The 14,614-nt window shown below is 44.8% G+C and overlaps 1 protein-coding gene across 3 annotated transcripts in view; it reads left to right on the top strand.

Annotated features, from left to right (window-relative positions):
• Window positions 1-932: 932 nt before the first annotated feature.
• RTN4 (reticulon 4) overlaps window positions 933-14,614 on the top strand; it is a 124,699-nt gene continuing 111,017 nt past the window's right edge. Inside the window, exon 1 of one of the 3 annotated variants that reach the window (XM_030557765.1) lies at window positions 933-1,684. In XM_030557765.1, coding sequence (XP_030413625.1) covers window positions 1,279-1,684 — 406 coding nt within the window. In that variant the 5' untranslated portion in view covers window positions 933-1,278. The remainder of the gene's footprint in view (window positions 1,685-14,614) is intronic. The other 2 variants (XM_030557766.1, XM_030557767.1) reach the window with 2 other exon arrangements.

Here is a 14,614-nt window from a genome sequence, read left to right as displayed (position 1 = left end):
TAATAAGTGAACAATTGAAAACAATTTCATTTATCAGTTCTACACACCAAAGGACTGATCCAGAAAGGTGATGATCTCTAGCTAAGATGTACTCAGCACTCTCACTTCATCTTGAAGACAAGGGAAGTTGAGGGTGCATTTGCAATAGGTGCTCAATTCACAGAATCAAGTCCTAAATTAATAAAAGGATTCCCTTCTTTTACTTAAAGTTGGCCAGGCCCCGTTAGAAATTGTTGAATCATTAAACTGAGCCCCCCGCCCCCAAAATGAAGAAATTAGCCTGGCATTATTCAAAATTCCCTTTCAGAGTTTAAGTTTTTAGCTGTGTCACTCATGGGACTGACTCATCTCACCATTTATAAAACAATGCAGGTTGGAGAGCTACTGTATATAGCCACTGTGCAGAGAGAGATGTGATTCCCTCATTACTTCATTTACAGTAGTAAGACACTGCAGTAGCCTGTCTGAATCTGACACAGAGGATTCTTCCAGCCTCTCCTTGTGCCTCCGCCCCTCGCAGAAAAAGTTTGTGTCACAAAATGTCTGGCACGCACTAGACTGTTGTCTCAAGCGCAGACTAGGAGCTACTGCTGACCCTGAAGTGGACTCATCCTTCTCCACTCCTTTTATCTCCGCTATACAGCCTGCCCTCCCCACTGTAACCACACAAAGAACCCCATCTCTCACCGCCCCATTCACAGAGCGCCCCTACCCTCTGCAGCCATACAGACCATCCTCTCCCACTCAGACACAAAGAGCTCCCATTCTTCCCTGCCCCCCTCGGCTATAGAACCCCTGTTCCTTTACAGTAAGAAAGCAACCTTCAGACGTACACGGTCCCCTGCCCGTCCCCCCACCATACACAGCTTCCCTCAGAAACACACGCACCCCCTGCCCCTCCACTGGGTCTCCCTTCCCCCATCACCAGTACAGGCTCTCCACCCTTCAGGGCTCGCCCCACCCACATTCTCTGCACCGAACTTCATCCGACTTTTCTATTCCTGTTCAGCTGCCAGCATCCATCCCCTGTTGAATATTCATAGAGTGGCGCATCAGCTGCCTCTCTCATTGGTTCCCCGCGTGCGTCCCTGCTTCCTCTCCCCCTCCCATTGGCTAGCCGGGCTATCCCTCTCTACTCTCGGGCGGGGGAGTCTGCTCTGCTTCCCCTTCCCAGTGTGACTCAACAGGGCGTGGAGGCTCGGCACCGTGGCAGCTGCGCAGCCCGAGGAGCCGGCGGAGAAGAGCCCCCTCACTCATTGTTCCTGCGGCGCCAGCACTATGGACGAGCAGGACCAGTCACCCCTGGTCTCCTCCTCCGGCCCAGCCCAGCCGCAGCAGCTCCGCTTCCAGTACCAGTTCGTGCGGGACCCGGAGGAGGAGGAGGAAGAGGAAGTGGAGGACGACGACGACGACTTCGACGAGCAGCTGGAGGTGATGGAGAGGAAGCTGCCGGCCATGGCCGCGGCCCCCGTCCCCGCCCCACTGCTGGACCTCGGGGGCTCCGAGCAGCCGCAACCGGACAGGAGGCCCCCCGTCGTGTCCTCATTCTCCAGCCCGCCCCCCTCTCAGGAGCCCGAGTCCACCACCCTCCTGCCTGCCAAACCGGAGCCCCCTGTCAGCAGCCCCTTGCCGGCACACCCCGCCGCCGCTCCCAAGAGAAGGGGATCGTCCTCCGGCTGTGCTGGTAAGTGCCGTTCCCCGCATCCCACGCTGCGGCCCGATTGCTGCTTGGGGGGGAGCAGCCGGGCTAGGGGGCGTGGCTGGCTTTGTGGCGAGGGTGAACTGGGGAGGAAGGAGCATCTCGGCTCCCAGACTCTTCTTCCGCGGCAACGCCGGCGTCCTGTCTGCCGCAGCCGTGCGGAGCAGGGACTTTCCCTTTTGGCCGCAGACTCTGCTGGCCTCCCGAGGCGTCTCGGGTCCCTTCCTCTGGGCTGGGACGTGCCCGGGCTCGGCGTGCGTGCGAGCGGGATGTTGCCAGCAGCGGCTGGGAACAAGAACCATCTCTTCGCGTCCCGCTGCTGCTGCTCATCCTGCTCTAGTTCATCTCCTTTTTCTGTCCGCTGCCTCCCACCCCCGCGCCGCCTTCCTTGCTCCCCAGCTCCCTTATTGGCTGTTCCCTCCTCCTCTGCTCCTGTCCGTCTGCGCCCGGGGACGTAGAGCTGCTGATTCAGGACAGATTCTCATGTTTGTCTTAAAAAAAAATAATTAAACGAAGGACGGGGAAAACGCTGCCTTGCGCTGACTGCTGCTTTCCACTGGGCACTGTGTGGTGCGGTGGTGCACATCTTTTGTCTGCAAGTCTCTTGTCGATGTCTGGAGACATGGGCGGTGCCGAAGCTGCTAGTTCCACCAGTCTGTTATCCCCCAGCGCCCCGCTTCTTTGACCCCGTCGCTCATGCTGGGCGGAGACTGGCTGAGTGGAGCGCCTCCCTCCCCTGGTGCCACGCCTAGGAAAAAAAAAGAGAGAGGCAGCTGCCTGCCGCGTGTTGCCGCCCATTTTCCGTAGTCCCGATGTAGTTGCTGTAATAAGCAGCTGTGGACAACCCAGGCAGATTTTGTGCTGTTGCTGGGTATTGTCGGCAGTGGAAACCCTCCCCCGTATTCCAAGCCAGAGAGGGACAGCGGGGAATCCATTTGAAAAGAATGACTAAAGCTAAGAGCTAATTCGAGTGCATTAGATATTAAAGGAGGAATGATGCTGTTAAATGGGCAACAACTGAACAGCATGGAGCTGGGGATTCTTCAAGCTTTAAGATACCTGAGACCTAATAATTGTTTCCCAGCTTTTTCCCTGTCTGTGTCATTTATTCCTCTTCTGGGATATTTTTTGTTTTGAGTTTAATAACTAAATTATGATCTATGCTGTAAAACTAATTTGTGGCATTTTCGCTAGCACATTGATAGTCCTATATCAGTGGTCCCCAAGCAGCATCATCGAGAGGCATCCCTGCCAAATTTGGGGGCGACGCCTCTCGATGACATCACTTGTTGGCGACAGGTCGTCATCAAGAGGCGTCCCCACCGAATGCCGCTGAAATTCGCTGACATGTCGGTGAGTTCTCTCCTGGGGCCAGGATGCGGGCACATTAAGATGCCCCCGCGGGCGCTGCGTTGGGGACCCCTGTCCTATATCATTAGTATTCTCAGTGACCAGTAAGGTGAACATACTGCAGTGTTAGGATCACTCTGTATCCTGCCCCCAGAATATTCGTGTGTGTGTGTACGTGTGTGTATTTTTAAAGTACTATTTGTACCTTGCCCTGGAATATGTGTGTATATATATAACATTTTTTAAAGTACTATTTGGTACTGGGTGGGGAAGAAAGAGAGGGGAAGGTGAAAAACAACTTTTCTACTGTTTTAAGTCATCTCACAGGGATGTAGTCAGGCAAGATACTCTTTGCAAAGAATGCAATAAAATTTTCTTTGTAAATAGCTTATTTATTGTAATTCTGTTTTGTTTTTGCTAAAACTATTAACACGAAAATGAAATCTTCTCTTCCCCTGCAAGGAAAACTAATGTAATACAAAAGCACATACTGGGTACTAAAGACATATATAGGTATGGAAATAGATCACAACATCCCATCCCTCACTTCCAGCATGGGACCTTTAGAGACCCAAATGGTCTTGGTCTTGGTTTTGTTTCATTGTAGAGACAGCATCTTCAACAATAGAGTGCTCCTTACATCATGGAGAGTATGGTTCAGTGCTGACACAGACTAAGAGTGTACCACTTGTTGAGCAAACACTCAGTACTACAGGTGGATGGCTACACTTGCAGCTGTACAGTGCTGGGAGTTAAACCTGGCTTCGTACAGCTGAGTAGGGAAAGTGCTGCAGTTCTGGCCACACTGACAGCTACCAGCGCACTGTTGTGACCACATTTGCAGGATCTGCAGCGGCATTGGGTGCTGTGCATTATGGGCAGCTATCCAGTGTTCAAGTGGTTTGCAACATGCTTTTCAAAAGGGGGTGGAGTGGGGTGGAGTGTGACAGGGAGTGTGGGGAAGAGAGAGAGTGGATTTTTGGATTCGACACTGTGTCAGCACCCTGCCTTACAAGTTCCGACCCCCTCCCCCACCCTTCTTTCTCTCACTCACTGAAAGCAAACGCCAATTGTTTGTTTTTTTCCTCACAGACAGGAGCTGCTCTGAAATGGACCCTCCCCCCACCCGCCGCGCTGCTTTTCTCCTCAAGCCCCTTCCTTTCCCGCTCTCTTCAAGCAAAACACTAGCTGTGAGCATTCCAAAGGGAGCTCCCTGCCTCTGCTTGTTCACAGCAAACAGGAGCTGTGTTTGTTTTTTTGATAAGCAGGTCCTGGAGCCCAGAGTTCACAACAAAACAAAGAGAGTAATCTTTACTTAAAAGCATTATGGGAAGGTTCCGGAGGTCAGTTACAGCATAGTAAGATTATTGCCTATTTACGTTGGCACCCCAGCGCTGCAGCAGCAGTGCTATACTCTTTATTTCCTCTCGTCAAGATGGAGTACAAAGCAGCGCTGTAGCCAGGGAGATACAGCACTGTATGTGCCTTGCCAATGTGGATGGGGAGTGAGTTACAGGGCTATAAAGCTACCACCCAGCACTGTAACTCTCAAGTGTAGCGAAGGCCTGAGTCTTTCTTCGAAAGTCTCCAATCCCAAGTACTGACCAGCATAGCTCTGTCTAATTTATGATAGTGGCTTGTTGCCATTGTATTTTTAATACCGGTTATGCTTAGTTTGAAACTTGAAAAGATCATAGCCAAAGAAGTGTGACTTCTTTTTAAATAATAAAAGTGAAAGAAATCATAATCATGCTATCCGTAACTCATAATGACCCATGTGCAATAATACATAAGCAAGGTAAAGATACAAAAGTGCAGTAATACCTAGGTATAGTGGTGGGAATAAAGACGCTCAGTGAGATGGACTTCTTAAACAAATGTTTCATCTGGGCTTTAGGTTAATTTGTTGTTCATCTTTTGAAAGAACTTTGTTAAGAGGATACCAATGTAAAAATTGCACTTCTGTCTAAAAATACTGTCACTTACAATTGTTACATTTAGCACCAAAGATTACTGTAGCTGAAGGAAATTTGCAATGTAAACTTTTCCTGATGTTTCAGTTTATTTAATTTATATAGTTGATAGCATTGTGTGTAGACAGATTTGCTGGTTTGTTTTTATGTAGTTAGTTTTTCTGTTTTGTATGGGTCCTTCACAAGCAAGTGGGCTGAGGTGTATGGGGAAGAGATAATAGTTGTTGGCTGAGTAGAAATTTTGCCCAGGAAAAGTGACTTTGAGTAGGAATGGGGATGCGCTTGAGCAGAGTGAGGAGTAAGGAACAGAGCAGTCCACTTGTACTCCTTTTAGCAGGAGGAAGGGAGCAGAGTTCCTGGATCTCTTTTTAGAGAAAGGGAAAGTCGGGGAGCAGAGCAGTTCCTGAGTTATTCTTTATAGAGCAGAGATGATGTATAAAACAGGATTTGGATGCAGGAGGAGGATGATGACCTGGGTGGTATTTTCAGAGAGAGACTAGATGTTAATAAGAGGGGTGCAGAATTTCACTTGGAAGGGGCAGAATTTATTGAAGACAAAATTAGTTTAAAGTAGTGGTGCATAACTGACTGATGTAGGATGGGATCTTTGGGAAAGCATGGCTTTTAGGTAGGGGGCATGGCAGCACTGTAGTTCACTCATGCTAGTAGCCTTAGTCTTTGTCTAGTAGGGAAATGTGTTGAGTACTTGTATCTGAAACTACTTTAACTCTTTGATTGCTCACTCTAGAAATATTGTTTATCAGGGGTTGGCAACCTCTGGCATGTGGCTCGCCATGGTAAGCACCCTGGCGGGCCAGGCCAGTTAGTTTACCTGCTGCTTCAGCAGGTTCGGCTGATCGCGGCTCCCACTGGCCACGGTTGCTGTCCCAGGGCCAGTGGGAGCGGTGGAAAGCGGTGTGGGCAAGGAATGTGCTGGCCGCAGCTTCCTGCCACTCCCATTGGCCTGGGACAGTGAACCACGGCCCGTGGGAGCCATGATCGGCCAAACCTGCCGAAGCAGCAGGTAAACAAAGTGGCCTGCCCTGCCAGGGTGCTTACCCTGGTGAGCCATGTGCCAGAGGTTGCTGACCCCTGGTCTATATATTAGCTTTATTTAAGGAGTAAATGAGTAACTCCAGTTTTCTTAGCTGGAAGAATATATTTCAAGCATATTGTGTGTCTTTTTAAACTTCAACTGTTTTTGGGATGGAGCAGTTAGCTTAATAGCTGATATTGGAACAGTTTATCCCTACATAAGTGTTTAGTTTGGCTCCAGTTTAGGTCACATTTTTAGTCTCTGTATAAAATTGACAGCATTAAATTAGGTGCCTGTATCTTGAGGCAGTATAGCTGACAACTAAGATGGGTGTATAATGTAACAGTTCAGCCTGCTTTTGGGGATTTTAGTTGCGTACACTTTCTGTTCTGTGTAATGTTTCAGGTATACGTTGTAATTTCATGTGTATGACTTAGAATTTAGAAAATCACTCTTTGGCAGAAGTTAGGTATATCTCCATATATTTATATTTATCTCATATAACTGGAGGGGATCTTGAAAGGCCATTGAGACCAGTCCTCTGCCTTCACTAGCAGGACTAAGTACTGTCGCTGAATTTTTTGTTGTTTTTGGGTTTTTTTGCCCCAGATCCCTAAATGACCGCCGCAAGGATTGAGCTCATAACCCTGGGTTTAGCAGGCCAATGCTCAAACCACTGAACTATCCCTCCCTCCCAAGTTGCCTACAATATGTGAGATTTGTTTGTTTTAATTCAGTTGTTTGCATTTTGAATAATTTAGAAGTTCTATTTAAAATAAACAAAGAATGGAGTAGTATTGCCTATAGTAAGAACGTGTATGATGACATTTCGGAGAAAGGAATGTGTACCTTCAGTATCAGAATTGAGTAAATGTATGAGTAAATGAATCTTAATAGGTTGTCCAATACAGAAAAAGCAGCACACCATTGGAATATGTAGAAAAGATAGATGTACAAAGTTAAAGGATAGAACGTGGCATGCAACAACTTTGAACCTATATGCCTTTCCCAAGCAACATTTCCTGTCTGCATCATCAGGTTATCAAGATGATATTTTTCTTGATTATTAATGTTTGTTTATGTTTGAGATACTTTTATTTTCACTCCTAATATAGTGAGTATGTTCTACATTACAATTTTCCTTTACGTGTATCAAACTTAGAATATGGTTTTATTTTGCTATTCAATTTCTCCTTTTTAGAGCAGTGTTCCTATGTGATATGTGTAGGAGAGGTGAGTGAGCAGTGGGTTGACTGGTTCCAGTAGTGCTATCTTCAATTTTTCCTCTTCTCCTCGTTTCCATGATCATGATTATTCAGGGAGGAACTATGCTTCGTTGTTTTGTCTGAAATCTTCTGACACTCATTGCCCATCTATGTGGTTATGAGAGGATGTTATTACTTTTTCCTTTATCATCAATAAAAGCAGCAAAGAATCCTGTGGCACCTTATAGACTAACAGACGTTTTGGAGCATGAGCTTTCGTGGGTGAATACCCACTTCCTCAGATGCATGTAGTGGAAATTTCCAGGGGCAGGTATATATATGCTAGCAAGCAAGCTAGAGATAACGAGGTCAGTTCAATCAGGGAGGATGAGGCCCTGTTCTAGCAGTTGAGGTGTGAAAACCAAGAGAGGAGAAACTGGTTCTGTAGTTGGCAAACCTGTAGGAGAGCACTTCAACCTCCCTGGCCACACTATAGCAGACCTTAAGGTGGCCATCCTGCAGCAAAAAAACTTCAGGACCAGATTTCAAAGAGAAACTGCTGAGCTTCAGTTCATCTGCAAATTTGACACCATCAGCTCAGGACTGAACAAAGACTGTGAAGGATTGTATTGTGGATACCTCCTCTACCACTGTCATTTGTCTAGACCATTTTCCTTCCTCCAGGATCACATAGCACCCATATGGAAACAACAACAATTTCTAACAATTCAGAGTAAATTTAGTTCGTTTATTTTTAATGAACTTTAATGCAGTAAGTTTCATCCTTTTTTTTTAAAAACAAAGTATACATATCCACACTCCTGTTCATTCTGTTCTGCTCTTCCTCTGCTCCCCTGAACATGGATTCTTTGCTGTGTGTCCCCCTTCACCTCTCTCCGGCACCTGCTTCTCTGTTCCCTAGACATATTTCCTAGCCATTTGGTTCTGTTCTTTCTGCTCCCCAGCTGCCCCATTCTGTTCTGCTTAGCTCTACTGGACTTTCCTCTTCTGCTGCTGATGTAACAACTTTTCCCTTTGTAGCCTGTCAACAATAGGGAAAAAACCCTGACCTCTTGTTCTTAAAAGGTGTGAGCTTCTACTGTAAGAACTAAAAGACCTATGCCTGTTAGCCTGACCAATCTCTACATGTAGTCCAGAAAAAGAATCTTGATGGACCCTCTGAATTTGTTACACTTTCAGAAACAAGGCTCAGATTTTGAATGAGAACTCAGTTTATTCTTGGAATTCTAATCTTTCTTCAGAACTTCTTGTAGGCTGAGTCCTCCCAAAGCAAGCTGTCCTCCTCAGACAGCAGCACATACACTGCTGATGGGCCTCTGAAAGAGCTCACTGTAAGGGTATTCACCCTATTCTTAAAGGGACTGCTCCTGTTTCTCTCATTCCATAATTTACAGAGCTAGTAACAACAACAACAATATAAATGCACCAATAAACAAATATTCACACATTCAAAAATTATTATTAAATACTAATGAGGGCTGTCAATCACAGTTAACTCATGCGATTAACTCAGAGGTGAATCAGGATTAAAATAATCGCAATTAATTGCAGTTTTAATCGCGCTGTTAAACAATAGAATACCAATTGAAATTGATTAAATGTTTTGGATTTTTTCTACATTTTCAAATATTTGATTTCAAATTACAACACAGAATACAAAGCGAATAGTGTTTACTTTCTATTTATTGCTAAATTTGCACTATAAAAATAATAAAAGATATAGCATTTTTCAATTCACCTCAGACAAATACTGCAATCTCTATCATGAAAGTGCAACTTACAAATGTAGGAGTTTTTTTTTTTTGATTGTTGCATAACTGCACTCAAAACCAAAATAATGTAAAATTTTAGAGCCTCTACAAGTCCACTCTGTCCTATTTTTTTCTTCAGCCAGTCACTAAGACAAACACGTTTGTTTACATTTACAAGAGATAATGCTGCCTGCTTCTTGTTTACAATGTCGCCTGAAAATGTGAACAATTGTTCGCATGGCACTGTTGTAGTTTGCATTGATAGCCATTTATGTGCCAGGTATGCTAAACATTCGTATGCTTCTTCATGCTTTGGCCACCATTCTAGAGGACGTGCTTGCATGTTGATGATGCTTGAACTCTTTAGGGGAGAATTGTATGTCTCCTGCTCTGTTTTACCTGCATTCTGCCATATATTTTGTTTTATGGCATTCTCAGATGATGACCCAGCACATGTTGTTCGATTTAAGAATACTTTCACTGCAGATTTGACAAAACGCAAAGAAGGTACCAATGTGAGATTTCTAAAGATAGCTATAGCACTCGACCCAAGATTTAAGATTCTGAAGTGCCTTCCAAAATCTGAAAGGGACGAGGTGTGGAGCGTGCTTTCAGATGTCTTAAAAGAGCAACACTTTGATGTGGAACCTACAGAACCCAACCACCAAAAAAGAAAATCAACCTTTTGTTGGTGGCATCTGACTCAGATGATAAAAATGAACTTGCGTCAGTCCGCATTGCTTTGGATTGTTGTTGAGCAGAACCCATCATCAGCATGGAAGCATGTCTTGTGGAATGGTGAGCGATGCATGAAGGGACATATGAATATTTACCACATCTGGCATGTAAATATCTTGCAATGCTGGCTACAACAGTGCCATGCAAATGCCTATTCTCACTTTCAGGTGACATTGTAAACAAGAAGCGGGCAGCATTAGCTCCTGCAAATGTAAACAAATTTGTTTGTCTGAGCAGTTGGCTGAATAAGAAGTAGGACCGAGTGGACTTGTAGGCTCTAAAGTTTTTTACATTTTTTATTTTTGAGTGCAGATATTGTACATAATTCTACATTTGTAAATTCAACTTTTATGATCAAGAGATTGCACTACAGTACTTGCATTAGGTTAATTGAAAAATACATTTTTTCTTTTTTACAGTGCAAATATTTGTAATAAAAAATACTCAGCACTGCGCACTTTGTATTCTGTGTTGTAACTGAAATCAATTCATTTGAAAATCTAGAAAACATCCAAAAATATTTAAATAAATTTATATTGTATTATTGTTTAACAGCGATTAATTTGTTAATTGCTTGACCGCTCTAATACTAACAATATGAACCTATTTCTAAAACTTTATTTTAGCATCCTCGTGCTAGCTTACAGGTCCATTTCCACTAAAATACAAAAATGTGGGCATAGCGTGAAATTGAATGGATGTCAGACCAAGACAGGTGCTATCATACTGACATTATACACCTTCAATAATTTAAAATCTCAGTCTTCTAATTTAAATAAAGAAACTTCAGAATTTTCACCATGCTACATCAAAGTGGCATAATATCTGGGGATTCTGCCACAGAATTTAGGTTTAGTTTGTTTGGAATACATGAGGTAATACTTGTAATCAATCATGATATATTTTTCCCAAACATCTGTCCTTCCTTCCACATTCTTGCATATTTGTTTCACTACACTGTGTGCTCTATTTACTTCTTCTGTTGTATTTTATCTTACCCTTTGCACTCATGCACCCCTCAAGCTGTTGTGGCGGGAAAAGTAGGATATTCAATTTTATGTCAAGAATGCTGTCCCTGGATTCTACTTGGGAATTTCATCTTTTGTAACTGCCAGCTAGCAGGTGTCTGACAAATTTGAAGGATGCTCTCCTTCCCTCCCTTCTTCCTCACCCCTCCAAAAAAACCCCATAAAATAACTAGGGTTGTCAAGTGATTAAAAAAAATTAATCGTGATTAATTGTGTGATGAAAAATATTGATCGCAATTAATTGCGTGATTAATTGCAGTGTTAAACAGTAATAGAATACCACTTGTTTGAATATTTTTGGATGTTTTCTACATTTTCAAATGTATTGATTTGAATTGCAGCACAAGGTCCAGGGTGTGCAGTGCTCGCTTTGTATTTGTTTTTTTTTTGCAGATATTTGCACTGTAAAAAAAACCCAAAAGAAATAGTATTTTTCAATTCCCCCATTGCAAGTGCTGTGGTGCGATATTTTGTCATGAAGGATGAACTTGCAGGTGTAGAATTATGTGCAGAAAAAACTGCATTGAAGGATAGGACAATGTGAAACTTTGGAGCCTACAGGTCTACTCGGTTCTGCTTCTTGTTCAGCCAGTTGCTCGAACAGACAGGTTTGTTTGTACGTGCAGGAGATGCTGCTGCCCGCTTCTTGTTTGCACTGTCACTTGGGAGTGAGAGCAGGCATTCATATGGCACTGTAGCTGGTGTCACGGGATACGTACGTGCCGGATGAGCTAGGGATTCGTGTGTCTCTTCATGCTTTGACCACCATTCGAAGGATGGGTTCTAGCTGATAACAGTCAAAGCAGTGCGGACCAACGGATGTTCATTTTCATCATCTTAGTCAGATGCCACCAGCAGAAAGTTGATTTTCTTTTCTGGTGGTTTAGGTTCTGTAGTTTCCAAATCTGAGGGTATGTCTATACTACGGGATTATTCCAATTTTACATAAACCGGTTTTGTAAAACAGATTGTATAAAGTTGAGTGCACGCGGCCACACTGAGCACATTAATTCGGCGGTGTTCATCCATGTATCGAGGCGAGTGTCGATTTCTGGAGCATTGCACTGTGGGTAGCTGTCCCATAGCTATCCCATAGTTCCCGCAGTCTCCTCCACCCACTGGAATTCTGGGTTGAGATCCCAATGCAAAAACAGCGTCGCGGGTTGTCATAAACAGATAGCTAAGGGTTAATGTCTCTTTCACCTGAAGCACCTGACCAGAGGACCAATCAGGAAACCGGATTTTTAGACCAATCAGGAAACCGGATTTTTTTCAACTTTGGGTGGAGGGAATTGGGTCTCTGAGTCTTTCGTCTGCCTGCCTGCTTTCTCTGAGCTTTGGAGAAGTACTTTCTACTTTCTAGTCTTCTGTTTCTAAGTGTAAGGACAAAGAGATCAGATAGTAAGTTCTATGGTTTCTTTTCTTTGGTATTTGCATGAATATAAGTGCTGGAGTGCTTTGATCTGTATTCTTTTTGAATAAGGCTGTTTATTCAATATTCTTTTAAGCAATTGACCCTGTGTTGTATCATCTTAATACAGAGAGCACATTTGTATGTATTTTTCTTTCTTTTTATATAAAGCTTTCTTTTAAGACCTGTTGAAGTTTTCTTTACTTCAGGGAAATTGAGTCTATACTCACCAGGGAATTGGTGGGAGGAAGAAATCGGGGAGATCTGTGTGTTGGATTGCTAGCCTGACTTTGCATTCCCTCTGGGGGAATAGGAAAGTACTTTTTGTTTTCAGGATTGGGAACAGAGAGGGGGAGCCTCTCTGTGTAGTTTCACAGAGCTTGTGTCTGTGTATCTCTCCAGGAGCACCTGGAGGGGGGAAGGGGAAAAGGATTATTTCCCTTTGTTGTGAGACTCAAGGGATTTGGGTCTTGGGGTCCCCAGGGAAGGTTTTTCAGGGGGACCAGAGTGCCCCAAAACACTCTAATTTTTTGGGTGGTGGCAGCAAGTACCAGGTCCAAGCTGGTAACTAAGCTTGGAGGTTTTCATGCTAACCCCCATATTTTGGACGCTAAGGTCCAAATCTGGGACTAAGGTTATAATACGGGTGATTCTGGGTAAATGTCGTCACTCAGTCCTTCCTCCGTGAAAGCAACGGCAGACAATCATTTCACGCCCTTTTCCCTGGATTGCCCTGGCAGATACCATAGCATGGCAAGCATGGAGCCCATTTTGCCTTTTGTCACTGTCACTGTATGTGTTCTGGATGCTGCTGACAGACGCAGTACTGCAGTGCTACACAGCAGCATTCATTTGCCTTTGCAAGGTAGCAGAGACGGTTACCATCCCTATTTTACTGTCTGCCATTGTAAATTGGCGATGAGATGATGGTTACCAGTCGTTTTGTACCGTCTGCTGCTGTCATGGGTGCTCCTGGCTGGCCTCGCTGAGGTTGGCCGGGGGTGCATTGACAAAAATGGGAATGACTCCCCGGGTCATTCCCTTCTATATGTTTTGTCTAAAAATAGAGTCAGTCCTACCTAGAATATGGGGCAAGTGTACTAGAGAACCAGAGAGTACAGCTGCTCCGTGTCAGAGCCCCAGAGATCCTGCAGAAATGATGAGCTGCATGCCATTCTAGGGGGTGCTCCTGCAACAACCCCACCCATTGCTTCCCTCCTCCCCCAACCCTCCTCGGCTACCGTGGCAGTGTCCCCCCATTTGTGTGATTTGAAGTAATAAAGAATGCAGGAATAAGAAACACTGACTTTTTAGTGAGATAAAATGAGGAGGAGGAAGCCTCCAGCTGCCATGATAGTCCAGGCAGGACAGAATCTTTTCTTTAGACATGAAAGGGGGGGCTGATAGAGCTCAGCCTCCAGTTGCTATGATGAGGACGGTTACCAGCCATTCTATACCATCTGCTGGGAATGACTGGGAGTCATTCCCATTTTTACCCAGGCCCCCCGGCCGACCTCACTGAGGCCAGCCAAGAGTACTCACTGGCTGATGATGATGATGGATAGCAGTCATATTGTGCCATCTGCCACCGGGAAGGGGATGCTGGTGTTCACTGCTGCAGCACCCTGTCTACCAGCAGCATGCAGTAGACATAGGGTGACATTGAAAAAAGGTGAGAAACATTTTTTTTCCCTTTTTCTTTCGGGGGGGGCGGGAAGGGTGTAAATTGACAACATATATCCTGAAACACCCGGGAAAATGTTTTTTGACTCTTAAGGCATTGGGAGCTCAGCCAAGAATGCAAATGCATTTCGTAGACTGTGGAGACTGTGGGATAGCTGGAGTCCTCATACCCCCTGCCTCCATGAGCGTCCATTTGATTCTTTGGCTTTCCGTTACGCTTGTCACACAGCACTGTGCTGTGGACTCTGTATCATAGCCTGGAGATTTTTTCAAATGCTTTGTCATTTTGTCTTCTGTAACAGAGCTCTGATAGAACAGATTTGTCTCCCCATACAGCGATCAGATCCAGTATTTCCCATACAGTCCATGCTGGAGCTCTTTTTGGATTTGGGACTGCATCGCCACCCGTGCTGATCAGAGCTCCACGTTGGGCAAACAGGAAATGAAATACAAAGGTTTGCCGGGCTTTTCCTGTCTACCTGGCCAGTGCACCCAAGTTCAGATCGCTTTCCAGAGCAGTCACAATGGTGCACTGTGGGATACCGCCCGGAGGCCAATACCGTCAATTTGCGGCCACACTAACCCTAATCTGACATGGCAATACCTGATTTCAGCGCTACGCCCCTCGTCGGGGAGGAGTACAGAAATCAGTTTAAAGAGCCCTTTATAGCAATATAAAGGGCTTCATTGTGTGGATGGGTGCAGGGTTAAATCAGTTT

The sequence above is a fragment of the Gopherus evgoodei genome, chromosome 3, assembly GCF_007399415.2.
Source record: "Gopherus evgoodei ecotype Sinaloan lineage chromosome 3, rGopEvg1_v1.p, whole genome shotgun sequence".
Classification (NCBI taxonomy): domain Eukaryota; kingdom Metazoa; phylum Chordata; order Testudines; family Testudinidae; genus Gopherus; species Gopherus evgoodei.
This window is presented reverse-complemented; position numbering and strand designations above follow the sequence as displayed.